At 43.3% G+C, this 14404-nt stretch overlaps 1 protein-coding gene across 2 annotated transcripts in view; it reads left to right on the top strand.

Moving 5' to 3' along the window:
• Positions 1-14404, top strand: part of LOC115200477 (niban-like protein 1) — a 46633-nt gene that overhangs the window by 20129 nt on the left and 12100 nt on the right. For both annotated transcript variants that reach the window (XM_029763574.1, XM_029763575.1), the window contains exons 6-13: positions 7416-7531; positions 8178-8282; positions 8551-8713; positions 11303-11490; positions 11727-11882; positions 12860-12973; positions 13237-13344; positions 14081-14192. In XM_029763574.1, the coding sequence (XP_029619434.1) occupies positions 7416-7531; positions 8178-8282; positions 8551-8713; positions 11303-11490; positions 11727-11882; positions 12860-12973; positions 13237-13344; positions 14081-14192 (1062 nt within the window). The remainder of the gene's footprint in view (positions 1-7415; positions 7532-8177; positions 8283-8550; positions 8714-11302; positions 11491-11726; positions 11883-12859; positions 12974-13236; positions 13345-14080; positions 14193-14404) is intronic.

The following is a 14404-nucleotide window of genomic DNA, read 5'->3' as shown; positions in this document are numbered from 1 at the left end:
GTTTATTAGATGCTTTTTTTTTATTACGCTGTTTTCTGGAACTATATGGTCTATGTACTAAACTCCTGGACATATGGACACAGATGTATATATTTTTGAAGTTATTCAAGTATAAATGACCAAAGTTATGATATATTTTCCAAAATTACTGAAGATTCCGGTAACTTTGGTAAATTACCGGTAGTTTTTCACCGCTACTCCTTATAACAACGGTAGGTAGCCTTGTGGTTAGAGCATTGGGCCAGGAACTGAAAGGTTGCTGGATCGACTCATCCTTGAGCTGACAAGGTAAAAATCTGTCGTTCTGCCCCTGAACAAGGCAGTTTAACCCACTGTTCACTGGCAGGCCGTCATTGTAAATAAGAATTTGTTCTTAACTGACTTGCCTAGTTAAATAAAGGTTACATTTTTTATTTTTTTTGCCTTATGACCCAAGGCACAGACCAGCCTATACACAGCACATCACTAAATGTATACAATGTGTAGAAGCTCCAGTCTGATCCACCATCATAAAGAGGTGGACCACAATGTTATGGAACCAGTCTGTAGCATGCACAGCCCGTATGTCAGGGGTTCTCAAACCGCTCTTCGGGAACCCCAAGCCGTTCCATGCATTTGAACTATTCCAGCGTTAGCACACCTGATTTCAACTAATCATCAAGCCGTTGACAAGGGGAATCATATTAGCTAGTTTAGGGATACAACAAACATGTGAAACGCCTGGGGGTCCCCGAGGAGAGGTTTCAGGAAAATTGCCAAATGGCACCCTATTCCCTATATAGTACAAATGTAGTCCCTGGTCAAAAGTAGTACACTATATAGTTAATAGGCTTCCATTTGGGACGCACACCAAGTGTTCATGTAGCCAGGCCCTGAGTGGACAGACAACGTGTAGCTTCGTGTTTAGACTGCAGGCTCAGTAAACTCTGGTATGTAGTGGCAATTAATTTCCTCCTCTCTGGCTCTTCAATGGTATTATAATTTTTTTTTACTGTTATCACTTCGCTTTAGCAGCAGTGGATTTGTCATTCATGCTAATAAAGCTTATTTGAATCTGAAAGACTCGTACGTACACGTGTCTGCTCTGGAGCTGGTCCCTCTGACAACAATGCAGACTTTTAAAATCTGACAGGAAATAGCCTGACCAGTTCCTGATAAGGACATACCCCTACTAGCTAACATGCCCCAGCTGTGACCCAGGCTTGGGTAGTGTGTGTGTGAATGGCTCTGTATGGCAGCGTTCATTTTGGCACTTTTTATTATTTAGTCTACTCTTAGTCATTTTGTCTAAAATATTAAGTCAGTCATGTTGTCATTTTGAATAATGACTTGGTCTAGTTACAAAGTGAGCCATTTTAGTCGACTAAATACCCTTTTAATTTTAGTCACATCACATTTGTATTGCCTCAGTAACCTATAGTAAACAAATCACTTACTTCCGTATGTATGTATGTATGTATGTATTAGCCTTGTCCTACCAAAATATTTGTCCTATTCTCTTCATAATAGCAGAAATATGACATGTATAAAAGTAGTATGTGTTGCAGCGATGTCATTGTTATCAGACGCTGCAGCCACATTGGTGTCCAAAGTAGAACTGGAGCTCTTGACTTTTGCCCAGTGATGTAGTCAAGTCACTAAACCTAGAGCCCCAAGTCCCTTGTGCTCGAGTCGCAAGACCCTATGGCTAAAGTCTGAGTCCCAGTGCTCCAGTCCTGATCCAAGTGCTCAAGTCTGAGTCACTGGGTCCACATAAACTCAAAGCCACCAGTCGGCTGTATTGGTACTCCCCAGTAGGACCAGTCCTCCATAGGAATGAATGGCATTCTACAATATTTCAAGTCAATGTTTAAAGGACAAAATTACATGTATTTTTGTTTGTTGTAATGGAGACTAACATTAGCAGCAAAACAATGACTTTAAGAAATGTTTATTTTTTTAGGTTTAGTTCACAAAATATCATTTTAAAGTGTGCATTAGGTGTCTGTCATAGAATGTGTCAAAAACGAATGTAGACATTAATACGTTTCTATAGATTCCAAATCTTACAATGAAGGAGGTGCCAAGATGGCTGTGTGGGGGTTTCAATACAATGCCCCCTGTCAGTCATGGTTTACAGTGCCTTCGGATAGTATTCAGACCCCTTGACCTTTTCCACATATTGTTACGTTACAGCCTTATTCAAAAATGGATAAAATAGTTTTTTCCCCTCAATCTACACGCAATACCCCATAATGATAAAGCAAAAATAGTTTTGTGGAAATATTTGTACATTTATTACAAATACTCATCACGTTTACATAACTATTCAGACCCTTTACTTTGTTAAAGCACCTTCTGGCAGCGACTACAGCATCTATTCTTGGGTATGACTCTACAAGCTTGGCACACCTGTATTTGGGGAGTTCTTTCCCGTTCTTCTCTGCAGATCCTCTCAAGCGCTGTCATGTTGAATGGGGAGTGTCGCTGCACAGCTATTTTCAGGTCTCTCCAGAGATGTTCGATCGGGCTCTGACTGGGCCACTCAAGGACATTCAGAGACTTGTCCCAAAGCCACTCCTGCGTTGTCTTGGCTGTGTCCTTAGGGTCGTTGTCCTGTTGGAAAGTGAACCTGTAGCAAAGGTTCTGAATACTTATGTAAATAAGGTATTTATTTTTTGCTGCAGAGATGGTTGTCCTTCTGGAAGTTTCTCCCATCTCTACAGAGGAATTCTAAAGCTCTGTCAGAGTGACCATTGGGTTCTTGGTCACCTCCGTGACCAAGGCCCTTCTCCCTCGCTTGCTCAGTTTGGCCGGGCGGCCAGCTCTAGAAAGAGCCTTCGTGGTTCCAAATGTCTTCCATTTAAGAATGATGGAGGCCACTGTTTTCTTGGGGACCTTCAATGCTGCAGATTGTTTTTGGGAGTGCCTTTCCTCAGCTCTGTGCCTTGACACAATCCTGTCTCGGCGCTCTACGGACAATTCCTTCAACCTCCTGGCTTGGTTTTTGCTCTGACATGCACTGTCAACTGTGGGCCCTTATATAGACAGGTGTGTGCCTTTCCAAATCCTGTCCAATTTAATTTACCACAGGTGGACTCCAAGTTGTAGAAACATCTCAAGGATGATCAATGGAAACCTGAGCTCAATTTCAAGCCTCATTGCAAAGGGTTTGAATACTTATGTAAATAAGGTATTCTGTGTTTTTTTTTTTTCAATACATTTGCAAAAATTTCAACAAGAATTTGCTTTGTCATTATGGGGTATTATGTGTAGGTTGCTGAGTATGTAATTTTTTTAAAATACATTTTTAGAATAAGGCTGTAACGTAACAAAATGTGGAAGAAGTCCAGGGGTCTGAATACTATCCGACGGCACTGTATACAGTCGTGGCCAAAGGTTTTGAGAACGACACATTCATTTTCACAAAGTCTGCTGCCTCAGTGTCTTTAGATATTTTTGTCAGATGTTACTATGGATTACAGAAGTATAATTACAAGCATTTCATAAGTGTCAAAGGCTTTTATTGACAATTACATGAAGTTGATGCAAAGAGTCAATATTTGCAGTGTTGACCGTTCTTTTTCAAGACCTCTGCAATCCGCCCTGGCAGGCTGTCAATTAACTAATGGGCCACATCCTGACTGATGGCAGCCCATTCTTACATAACCAATGCTTGAAGTTTATCAGAATTTGTGGGTTTTTGTTTGTCCACCCGCCTCTTGAGGATTGACCACAAGTTCTCAATGGGATTAAGGTCTGGGGAGTTTCTGGCCATGGACCCAAAATATCGATGTTTTGTTCCCCGAGCCACTTAGTTATCACTTTTGCCTTATGGCAAGGTGCTCCATCATGCTGGAAAAGGCATTGTTCGTCACCAAACTGTTCCTGGATGGTTGGGAGAAGTTGCTCTTGAAGGATGTGTTGGTACCATTCTTTATTCATGGCTGTGTTCTTAGGCAAAATTGTGAGTGAGCCCACTCCCTTGGCTGAGAAGCAACCCCACACATGAATGGTCTCAGGATGCTTTACTGTTGGCATGACACAGGACTGATGGTAGTGCTCACCTTGTCTTCTCTGGACAAGCTTTTTTCCAGATGCCCCAAACAATCGGAAAGGGGATTCATCAGAGAAAATTACTTTACCCCAGTCCTCAGCAGTCCAATCCCTGTACCTTTTTGCAGAATATCAGTCTGTCCCTGATGTTTTTTCTGGAGAGAAGTGACTTCTTTGCTGCCTTTCTTGACTCCAGGCCATCAAAGTCTTTGCCTCACTGTGTGTGCAGATACACCTGCCTGCTGCCATTCCTGAGCAAGCTCTGTACTGGTGGTGCACCGATCCCACAGCTGAATCAACTTTAGGAGACGGTCCTGGCGCTTGCTGGACTTTCTTGGGCGCCCTGAAGCCTTCTTCACAACAATTGAACCGCTCTCCTTGAAGTTCTTGATGATCCGATAAATGGTTGATTTAGGTGCAATCTTACTGGCAGCAATATCCTTGCCTGTGAAGCCCTTTTTGTGCAAAGCAATGATGACGGCATGCGTTTCCTTGCAGGTAACCATGGTTGACAGAGGAAGAACAATGATTCCAAGCACCACCCTCCTTTTGAATCTTCCAGTCTGTTATTCAAACTCAATCAGCATGACAGAGTGATCTCCAGCCCTGTCCTCGTCAACACTCACACCTGTGTTAACGAGAGAATCACTGACATGTCAGCTGGTCCTTTTGTGGCAGGGCTGAAATGCAGTGGAAATGTTTTTGGGGGATTCAGTTCATTTGCATGGCAAAGAGGGACTTTGCAATTAATTGCAATTCATCTGATCACTCTTCATAACATTCTGGAGTATATGCAACTTGCCATCATACAAACTGATGCAGCAGACGTGAATTTTATATTTGTCATTCTCAAAACTTTTGGTCATGACTGTACACATCATTGGTCATCCAACACTCATCGCTTGCGCTGCCCATCTGTGCTGCTAATATTAGCTTATCACTGAAAAGTTCTCAATTTCGTAAAACTCTTGTCCAGTCCACTTATTAGTCAGATTTTAGTCACACACAATTTTGTGTAGTCTCATTTTAGTCAACTGAAATGGGAGAAAAAAACATTTCTCATTTTTTCTGGGTCTATTTAGTCATCTAGTGTCGTCAATTCGCACAAATGTTTTTTGACAAATATTTTAATCACTTTTTATTGACAAAGAACTGGTGTATGGTTGGCAGATGACCATGTACACACACACATCCATTAATATACAGTACTGGGATTTCAGCACAGGCTAGACTTTGTCTAGTTTAGCTTTTTTGGGGGCCCTTGAAGAAATCCCTCCAATTTCTCCTTGAGGCAGTGCCAAAATAAATGGCCTGGCCCCACCCTTAATCTCTCACTCTCTCACTCACTCACTCACACACACTCACACTCACAGAGAAAGGGGGGGGGGGGTCTGGGCCTGTGGACTTCCTGCCTGTAGCAATGTGTTCTGGTAGATTATCTACCCCCCTCATAACGCTCCCAGGCCTCTCACACACACAGCCCCACCCTGCCCTGCACACATTCACTTCCTTCCTTTGTCATAGCTGGAGTCCACACACACACAGAATCGCATTGAATTCATTTCTAAATTCTCCCATTTTTATCATAACACAGGGTATCTCTCTAGGGGCCTCCTGTAGAGTTGTTTGGATGGAGAGCCTGTGCATGCCATTCTAAATCTTGATTCCAAACACAGCTGGATGCGTTCATAAATTCTTCATTTTGACACTTTCAGAAGAGGTGGAGAATCTCAGCAGGTGGTGTGATTTGAACTCTATCCATTAGGGGGAGCAGGTGGTGTGATTCTGCCTCAAGAGAAGCTTTCACCATAACTGACTTGATGGTGGAAAGAAAACAGTACCTTGCCAAACAAATGTCAAATCAGTTTATTTGTTGTCTACACAGATTTGCAGGTGTTATGACAAGTGCTGCAAAATGCTTATGTTACTAGCTCCAACCGTGCAATAGAATGAGCTATGTGGAGAATAAAGTGCATTCAGACCCTTTGACTTTAACACATTTTGTTACATTACAGCATTGTTCTAAAATGGATGAAGTCGTTTTTTCCCCCTCAATCTACACACAATACCACAAAAAAACAGGTTTTTAGAAATGTTTGCAAATGTATTAAAAATAAACACATCACATTTACATAAGTATTCAAGACCCTTTACTCAGTACTTTGTTGAAGCACCTTTTGGCAGCGATTACAGCTTGAGTCTTCTTGGGTATGATGCTACATGTTTGGCACACCTGTATTTGGGAAGTTTCTCCCATTCTTCTCTGCAGATCCTCTCAAGCTCTGTCAGGTTGTATGGGGAGTGTTGCTGCACAGCTATTGTCAGATCGCTCCAGAGATGTTTGATCGGGTTGAAGTCCGGGCTCTGGCTGGGCCACTCAAGGACATTCAGAGACTTGTCCCAAAGCCACTCCTGCGTTGTCTTGGCTGTGTCCTTAGGGTCATTGTCCTGTTGGAAGGTGAACCTGTAGCAAAGGTTCTGAATACTTATGTAAATAAGTTATTTATTTTTAGCAAAAAAATCAATCCCGGTTTTTGATTTGTCATTATGGGGTGTTGTGTGTAGATTTGATGAGGGGGGTGGATTTCAATACGTTTTAGAATAAGGCTATAACGTAACAAAATGTGGGAAAAGTCATGACGTTTGAATATGTTCCGAATTTGCAGTATATACAGTGAGTTAACTGTATATAATCAGAATATGAGGTGACCAGCCTTCAGACTATATACGGTACATGGGGGAATTAGTTTCGAGGTGCAGCGTACCGGGCAGGTAGCCGGCTAGTCATGGCTGTTCAACAGTCTGATGGCCTGGTGATAGAAGCTGTTTCACAATCATTAAGCCATTACAGGCTGTTGCTATTTCAGTATTTGGAAATGATTGGGCGAATTTTAGGGAAGACAAAAGTTATAACTTCCTCTAAAATGGTTACTATGGATTCTCCCTGGGTTGCCATGGCAATGCTCTGATAAATAACGCCAGGCTAGTCCCTGCTGCCACTAGAGGGTGACCTGTTCAGTGTGTGTGTGTGGTCACTGCAATCTCACTGTATTAGGCTCTGTTTCCTTTTAAGGAATAGCCTCTTACTCTGCTGTCCAGATTAAGATGGTGACCCTTGGTCTACATACACTTCTCTTTCTGGGCAAAGTGCAACAAACTAGGAATGGAACTCCTTTTTCAAGCATGTTTTAGCCACAAAAATATTTTAGAAAGCATTTTTGTATGTACTTTGTGGAAAGTGTAACCAGTATTTTCTCTGAGATTGTTGTGATTTTAAATGATAAACTTGTACAATGTGAATTTAGAAAGCATTAAAATCAACCCTTACTATGTTGTTTCTCGTCCACTAACAACACTGCTCCTCTGTGGTTATCCGATAGGTTTATCAGAGGAGAGCCAGGTGCAGACTCCGGCCTTCACAGACGCTGTGAGGCTCTACCGCCAAGCCCACGGGCAGTATGGCACCTGGGAGATGATGTGTGGGATCCCCTCACAGGTCAGCATGCCACAGCGAATGACAGTCTGTGTCACGTGCTGGTCTGATCTGGATGTGTCTCACTGGTGTTGTTATAGGGTGCTATGAATGAATTCCACTGTTTGGTTATAGTGCGAACACACACAGTGACACCACTGTCTGCCTCCCATTCTGCTGTCCAACAGAGGGTCAGGGCCCAGTGAGTTCATGCCTACAGGATTGTGTCACCAGGGCAGTGACCATAGTGACATTATCAACTCGTAGCTGGACTGTGCATCCCTAATGATACACTATTCCCTATGTAGTACGCTATGGGCCTTGGTCAAAAGTGGTGCACTATATAGGGTATAGGATACCATTTGGGATTCATCCCTGTACGCTTCCTGTTGCTGTTCACTCTGGGGTTGCTGTGTCATGCTGATGGTTATTTTTCTGACCAGGCCAGGGCTCTGACTGTAGCTCATACAAATTGTGGAGCGTGCAGGGCAGAGCACCCACATTCTGGTGAATAAGACTAAGAATTTCGTATCACTATGGAAATATAGCTGTTGGGTCTCATACAAATACTTTTGCACAGCTGAAGCAAGCTTCAAGGAAATGGCCCTTTCTAGTTGTCATCTGTAACATGTGAATCGACCTCTGTATGTGTTGTATATCCCTCCTTTAGATTCTGGCCAACCTGGTGATGGAGACTCTTCTCCCTGAGCTCAGGGATCTGATCTCCCCTCGACTCAAAGGCAAAATGCACGACAGGCAGAGGAACTGGATGCTAGTAAGTCCCATCTCTCACCCAACAGTCCAAGTACACCTTTATAAATTATACCAAGCAAGCATAGCTTGGAAAAATATCTTACCCCTTAGCTTCTGTTTCCCATTTTGACATGAGTCTCTGTTCCCCTGTGCTGTACGGCACGATGGGTGTCCTCTTCTCCAACCTGCTTGTGTGTCTTTCAGAAGGGCTGGGATCAAGGCAGGAGATGAATTTATTTTGACTGCAAGGAGAATGGCTCAAAGTTTTCTTCTTGTGTGTCCCCATGCAGGTCTGCGACGCGGTGTATGGTCTGGTGGTGAGGCAGGCCCAGGCCCAGTACGAGGCTGTGGTGCAGAGCTGTGAGGCGCGACGCCCCCCTCTAGAGGCCTCCATACGCACAGACATGGACCAGATCATCACCTCCAAGGAGCACGTCACCAACAAAATCAAAGGTGAGCCCTCGGTGACCTCGGCTTTTAGTTCTGTGGACGACTCTTCTCCCCTTTTCATTGTCCTATCTCTATCAAAATAAAGAAATATCACACAAATATATTTAAGAGGATGTTTATATTTAACCTCTCTGGCGCATGTGGGACGAACTCGTCCCACCTACGTAACAGCCACTGAAATCCAGTGGCGCAATTTTTGAATCGTTAGAAATACTATTACTTCAATTTCTCAAACATATGACTATTTTACAGCTATTTAAAGACAATAATCTCGTTAATCTAACCCCACTGTCCGATTTCAAAAAGGCTTTACAACGAAAGCAAAACATTAGATTATGTCAGCAGAGTGCCCAGCCAGAAATAATCAGACACCCATTTTTCAAGCTAGCATATCATGTCACATAAACCCAAACCACAGCTAAATGCAGCACTAACCTTTTATGATCTTCATCAGATGACACACCTAGGACATTGTGTTATACAATACATGCATGTCTGTTCAATCAAGTTCATATTTATATAAAAAAACAGCTTTTTACATTAGCCTGTGACGTTCAGAAAAAGCATAACCCCCGCAAACTTCCGGGGAATTTACTAACAGTTTGCTAAATTACTCACGATAAACGTTCACAAAAAGCATAACAATTATTTTAAGAATTATAGATACATTACTCCTCTATGCACTCGATATGTCCGATTTTTAAAATAGCTTTTCGGATGAAGCACATTTTGCAATAATCTAAGTACATAGCCCGGCATCACAGGGCTAGCTATTTAGACACCCACCCAGGTCAGCCTCCACCAAAATCACATTTCCTATAAGAAAAATGTTCTTACCTTGCTTGTTCTTCGTCAGAATACACTGCCAGGACTTCTACTTCAATAACAAATGTTGGTTTGGTCCCAAATAATCCATCGTTATATCCAAACAGCGACGTTTTGTTCGTGAGTTCTAGACACTATCAGAATGCTACATCACGGTCTCGCGCATGGCGCATTGGCGTGACAAAAGATTTCTAAATATTCCATTACCGTACTTCGAAGCATGTCAACCGCTGTTTAAAACCAATTTTTATGCCATTTATCTCGTAGAAAAGCGATAATATTCCGACCGGGAATATGCATTGAGCCTAAACAGCCGAATTAAATTTCTCCTCAGGAGCGAATAGTGCACGCGCCTCATTCAAAGGTCCTCTGATCCGCCACTTACCAAAGGCGATAATGTGTTTCAGCCTGAGGCTGCCTCGTCAACCTTCAGGTATTTCCCGGGTTCTGAGAGCCTATCGGAGCCCTGGGAATTGTGACGTTACAGCTAAGATCCTTACTTTTCAATAAACAGATGCAAGACGCACGACTCCTTGTCAGACAGGGTACTTCCTGCATGAAACCTTGTCAGGTTTTTGCCTGCCATAGGAGTTCTGTTATACTCACAGACACCATTCAAACCGTTTTAGAAAATTCAGAGTTTTCTATCCAAACCTGAACAATAATATGCATATTCTAGCTTCTGAGTTGGTGTAGGAGGCAGTTAAAAATGGGCACATATTTTTTCCAAAATTCTCAATACTGCCCCCTATCCCAAACAGGTTTTAAGAGGCCCTCCACAGTAGAATGAAGTTGACCCTAGTCCTAGAAACTGACCCAAGGTCGGTTTTGCCTTCCACCTCGTGTGTGTGTGTGTGTGTGACGTTTTTACAATCATTCCTGCACTGTAACAAAAGAAAATTCCTGTATTATAAATTACTGGGTAACTTTCTTTTCATGCCACCCACAACCCGACCCAACTTCTCATCTACCTTCTCAGCCACAACCCCTCCCACCCAGACATCGCTTCCCTATGGCTGGGAGAAGAGCAGACACAATTTATAAACAAATAACACAAAAGACATACAGAAAAATACAATGATATGCAAACGGAAAAACAATTAAGTCATGAATTTTGGTGGAGTAAACTCATCCTACATCTCTGCCCAATAGGGGCAACTTGGAACCCCATCAGTAACTGGTCAATTCCAGTGGATCATAGTCCTCCATGTCTGGTCTGCATGTTTACCTGTGAGTCCACAGGTATTTACCAACAGATTGACAGGTGATTTTTCACAGCCACATATGGCTCGATTCAATCCGTAACGTGGAAAGCTCAGCGTGATTTGAAATTGAAAGGCAATGTTTTCGCATTAGCGGAGACTGCATTCACTTTAAACACAGCATATGTCGGCTCAATCAGAAAATACCTTTACGTTTCAAGCGTGCAATCTGTATACAATCTGTAGAGCAGCGATGCAGATTCAGTAGAGCCCACTTAGACAGGTTAATGTTGCGTGACAGCACGTGTCCATCGAGTGGAATGCAGGAAGACTAGCAGCATTCCACAGTTATGAGGGTGACTAAGCCTTACCATTACAGTCTGACAGACAGACAAACCTGCTGTCAGAGCGATGGCTCTGTGGTCATGGACAGGAGCTGAATTCCTTTGGCTGACTCGTATCTTGAGAAAAGCATGTGCGTCACCGTAGGACTTGTGCCAGTTTATAAAGTTATCTAGCCTACTCTTTGTTGACATTCTCTCTCTACTCTGTCACCCCATCACAGCGGTGGTGCTGCCTAAGGCAGAGAAGCTGCTGACAGTCAGTATCCAGCCCTACATCAGCTCTATCCTGGAGGCCCTGATGGGGCCTACCAGCCGAGGCTTCTCTCAGGTCCGAGACGTCTTCTTCAGAGAGCTGGTGGACTTGAGCAAGAACACACTGAACGACGCCACCAAGGAGAAAGTGGGAGAGGTGAGGGGGCTCAGCTTCTGATTATAAGCCTAGTGAAACTGCATCTCAGGTTCACGGCTTACACTGTAGGTTTCCATAGAACAATGTAGTGATTTTACATTTTGAATTGTATTTGGGATACAGACACATATGAAATGACTCGTTGTATCGTTCTACCCTTTTGACATATTGTGTGTTCTGTAGCGACTATAGTAGGTCAATGCCCAGTGTCTCTTTTTATTTTCCCCCATCCTCAGCACATGGAGAAGATCTCTATGCTGGCGTTCCACCCAGTGAAGATGCAGAGCTGCTATGAGAAAGTAGAGGACCTGAGTCTGGACGGCCTGCAGCAGAGGTTTGATGTCTCCAGCCCCTCTGTGTTTGTCCAGAGAGCACAGATCCTCATGAGAGAGGTAAAACTACTCCTACACATTGTGAAGCCTTGTCCCACAGCCAGAATGGCCCATAGGGTAGTAGGTGATCTCATGTTTCTGTAACGTGGGGCATCTCGATGTGCAAGTACACCACCTGGACAGGATACTAGTCTGTCGTCCTACACCTTATTACATGCTGCAAAGTTTTTGATGCGTTTTTCAGTGAGCTGATGGTTAATAGTTATCACACACACAGTATTTTACAACTAGTCCTCAGAATATGGTACTGATTCAATAAGTGCTCAAATGTCTCCTTTTGAGTTCCTGCTGGTGAGTGCTGAAAGGATGCAGTCTGCAGGTCTCTGTGGTGGGGGGTTGTGCTGTTTTGTCTGAGGTCCTCAGATCTACGGGGCGTTCTTCATTGTTGTGGTTGGAGAACAAGCACATTCTGGTCAGCGAGTGGTGGGGCTATGGTTGGCTGTCATTGGCTGGCTGGTCTCTATTGACAGGCTGTAGGTTTAGGGAGAGTGATCCTGGAGCCATGTGTTTAACACCCAGCGTGTCCCCCATTGTGAAACACGTAGTCTGCCCTCTTTGTAGTGGCCAGAAGCTGCTGGGAGTCAGACTTCTCAAGGTCATAGCGAGTAAAAAAAATGGAGCGTTTAACTTAGCATCCAAGATTCTGTATATAATTTAGATGTACAGTAGCTCAAATCTTCCATCAGTGTTTGGAGCATGCTTTGTGTAGAATGAAAGGAGGGGTTGTATTGGACAGTATTCCACTAGTATACAGTAGAAAGATATTATATTCTGTAACGCTACACTTATGAAGGAATTGTTGGTAAGATAGTGCCCCCTTGTGGTGAATATACAAAATGATGGACATTTTCTTGGCTAGATTTTTGGAAATTCTGCAAGTATTTTGTGTGAATGTTGCTGTTATGTTTACTATATATCTTATCCAACTTGCCACAAAGCTATTCCCTATTCTATTCTAAACAAACGTTTCTGTGCAGCAAATGGACGATGCAGTGTACACGTTTGAGCAGATCCTCCACCAAAGTCTGGAGGACCAGGGGCCAGAGGGGCTCTGTAAGAACATCCAACGCTGCCAGGACCGGGTCATCAAGGTAAGACACAGGAGAGGGTTGGCCCGGCTGCCCGTCATGGCACAGTGATGGGCAGAGGAAGGGTGGGGAAATAGGATTGATACTACACACATTTTCTCATTTTCCTGTAGTATGGAAAATCCTACTATAGGAAACCAAGAGGGGATTTAGTTGATTGTTTGTCGACGTTTTAGCTCTGAGGCCTTTCTCAGTGATGCCCTATATACTCTAGTGGTGATTCCCAACTTCTTCTGAGTTTCGTTTCTGTCCCCCTCTCTCCTCAGAAATTTGACTATGACAGCAGCACAGTCCGGAAGAGGTTCTTCAGAGAGGCTCTTCTTCAGATCTTCATCCCTTACATGCTGAAGCAGCTCACTCCCTCCATATCCTCTGTAAGTCTATCAGCAATATACCGGCTGTTGGAACACTGTTCACATCTCACACTGTCAAACTAGACAGTGTGACTAGACTGACACTGTTGGGTCAAATTCATACATTATGGGTGTGTTTGTAAATTCACTCTGTAGTGCTAGAGTGCACTCTGGGCGTTTTTGTAAATTCAGAGTGTTGTCAGATTGTCCATTAGTAGATTCATAGTGTTTCGCTCTCGGAGCGCACACTGGACGCTCTAGCCGGGGAATAGGGTAGATCCGAGTGTTCTGACCCCACAACAGCAGTCAAGCACCCAAGCTAACTGGCTAAAGTTGGCTAACTACTTCCAAACACAAATGTGAGAACACCTCACTCTGACCATTTTACTTGCCCTAGCAGAGCTGGTTAGGCTGATTTTATGCTATCTAGCATGTTGGTAACTGTGCTGCTGGCAACCAATAAAATATGTATTATTTTATTTATTTATTTTGATTGACACTGGTCATATTCAACGGGTGCTGCGCATTCGTAAAATCATCAGTTATTCTGCGCTCTGGCACACAGGAGAGAGTGCTCTGAAATCGGAGTGAATTTACAAACGCACCCAATGTACTGTGTGAAACTGACATTACACTTCCATGCAATGGCATTCTCTTTGTCATTCATTGTGATGAGTTGTTCTTTCTTTGCATGTCTCTCCTGAGTGAGTGATTCCTTTGGGTTCTCGGTTCTCATACTCTTTCCTCTGGTGGCCAGGAGCTGCCTCGTTTCCAGGAGCTGATCTTCGAGGACTTTTCTCGTTTCATCCTGGTGGAGAACATCTTTGAGGAGGTGGTGCTGCACTCTGTCATGAAGGACATCATGATGGGTGAGTCTCTTTTATTTTTACTATTTTCATCATTGTAGAATAATAGTGACAACATTACTGTGGAATCATGTAGTAACCCAAAAAGTTTTAAACAAATAAAAATATATTTGAGATTTTTCAAAGTAGCCACCCTTTGCCTTGATGACAGCTTTGCACACTCTTGGCATTCTCTCAACCAGCTTCATGAGGTAGTCACTTGGAATGCATTTTAA

The sequence above is a fragment of the Salmo trutta genome, chromosome 9, assembly GCF_901001165.1.
Source record: "Salmo trutta chromosome 9, fSalTru1.1, whole genome shotgun sequence".
Taxonomy (NCBI): Eukaryota; Metazoa; Chordata; class Actinopteri; order Salmoniformes; family Salmonidae; genus Salmo; species Salmo trutta.
The sequence above is the reverse complement of the archived record's forward strand: the minus strand, read 5'-3'. Positions and strand labels throughout refer to the sequence as shown.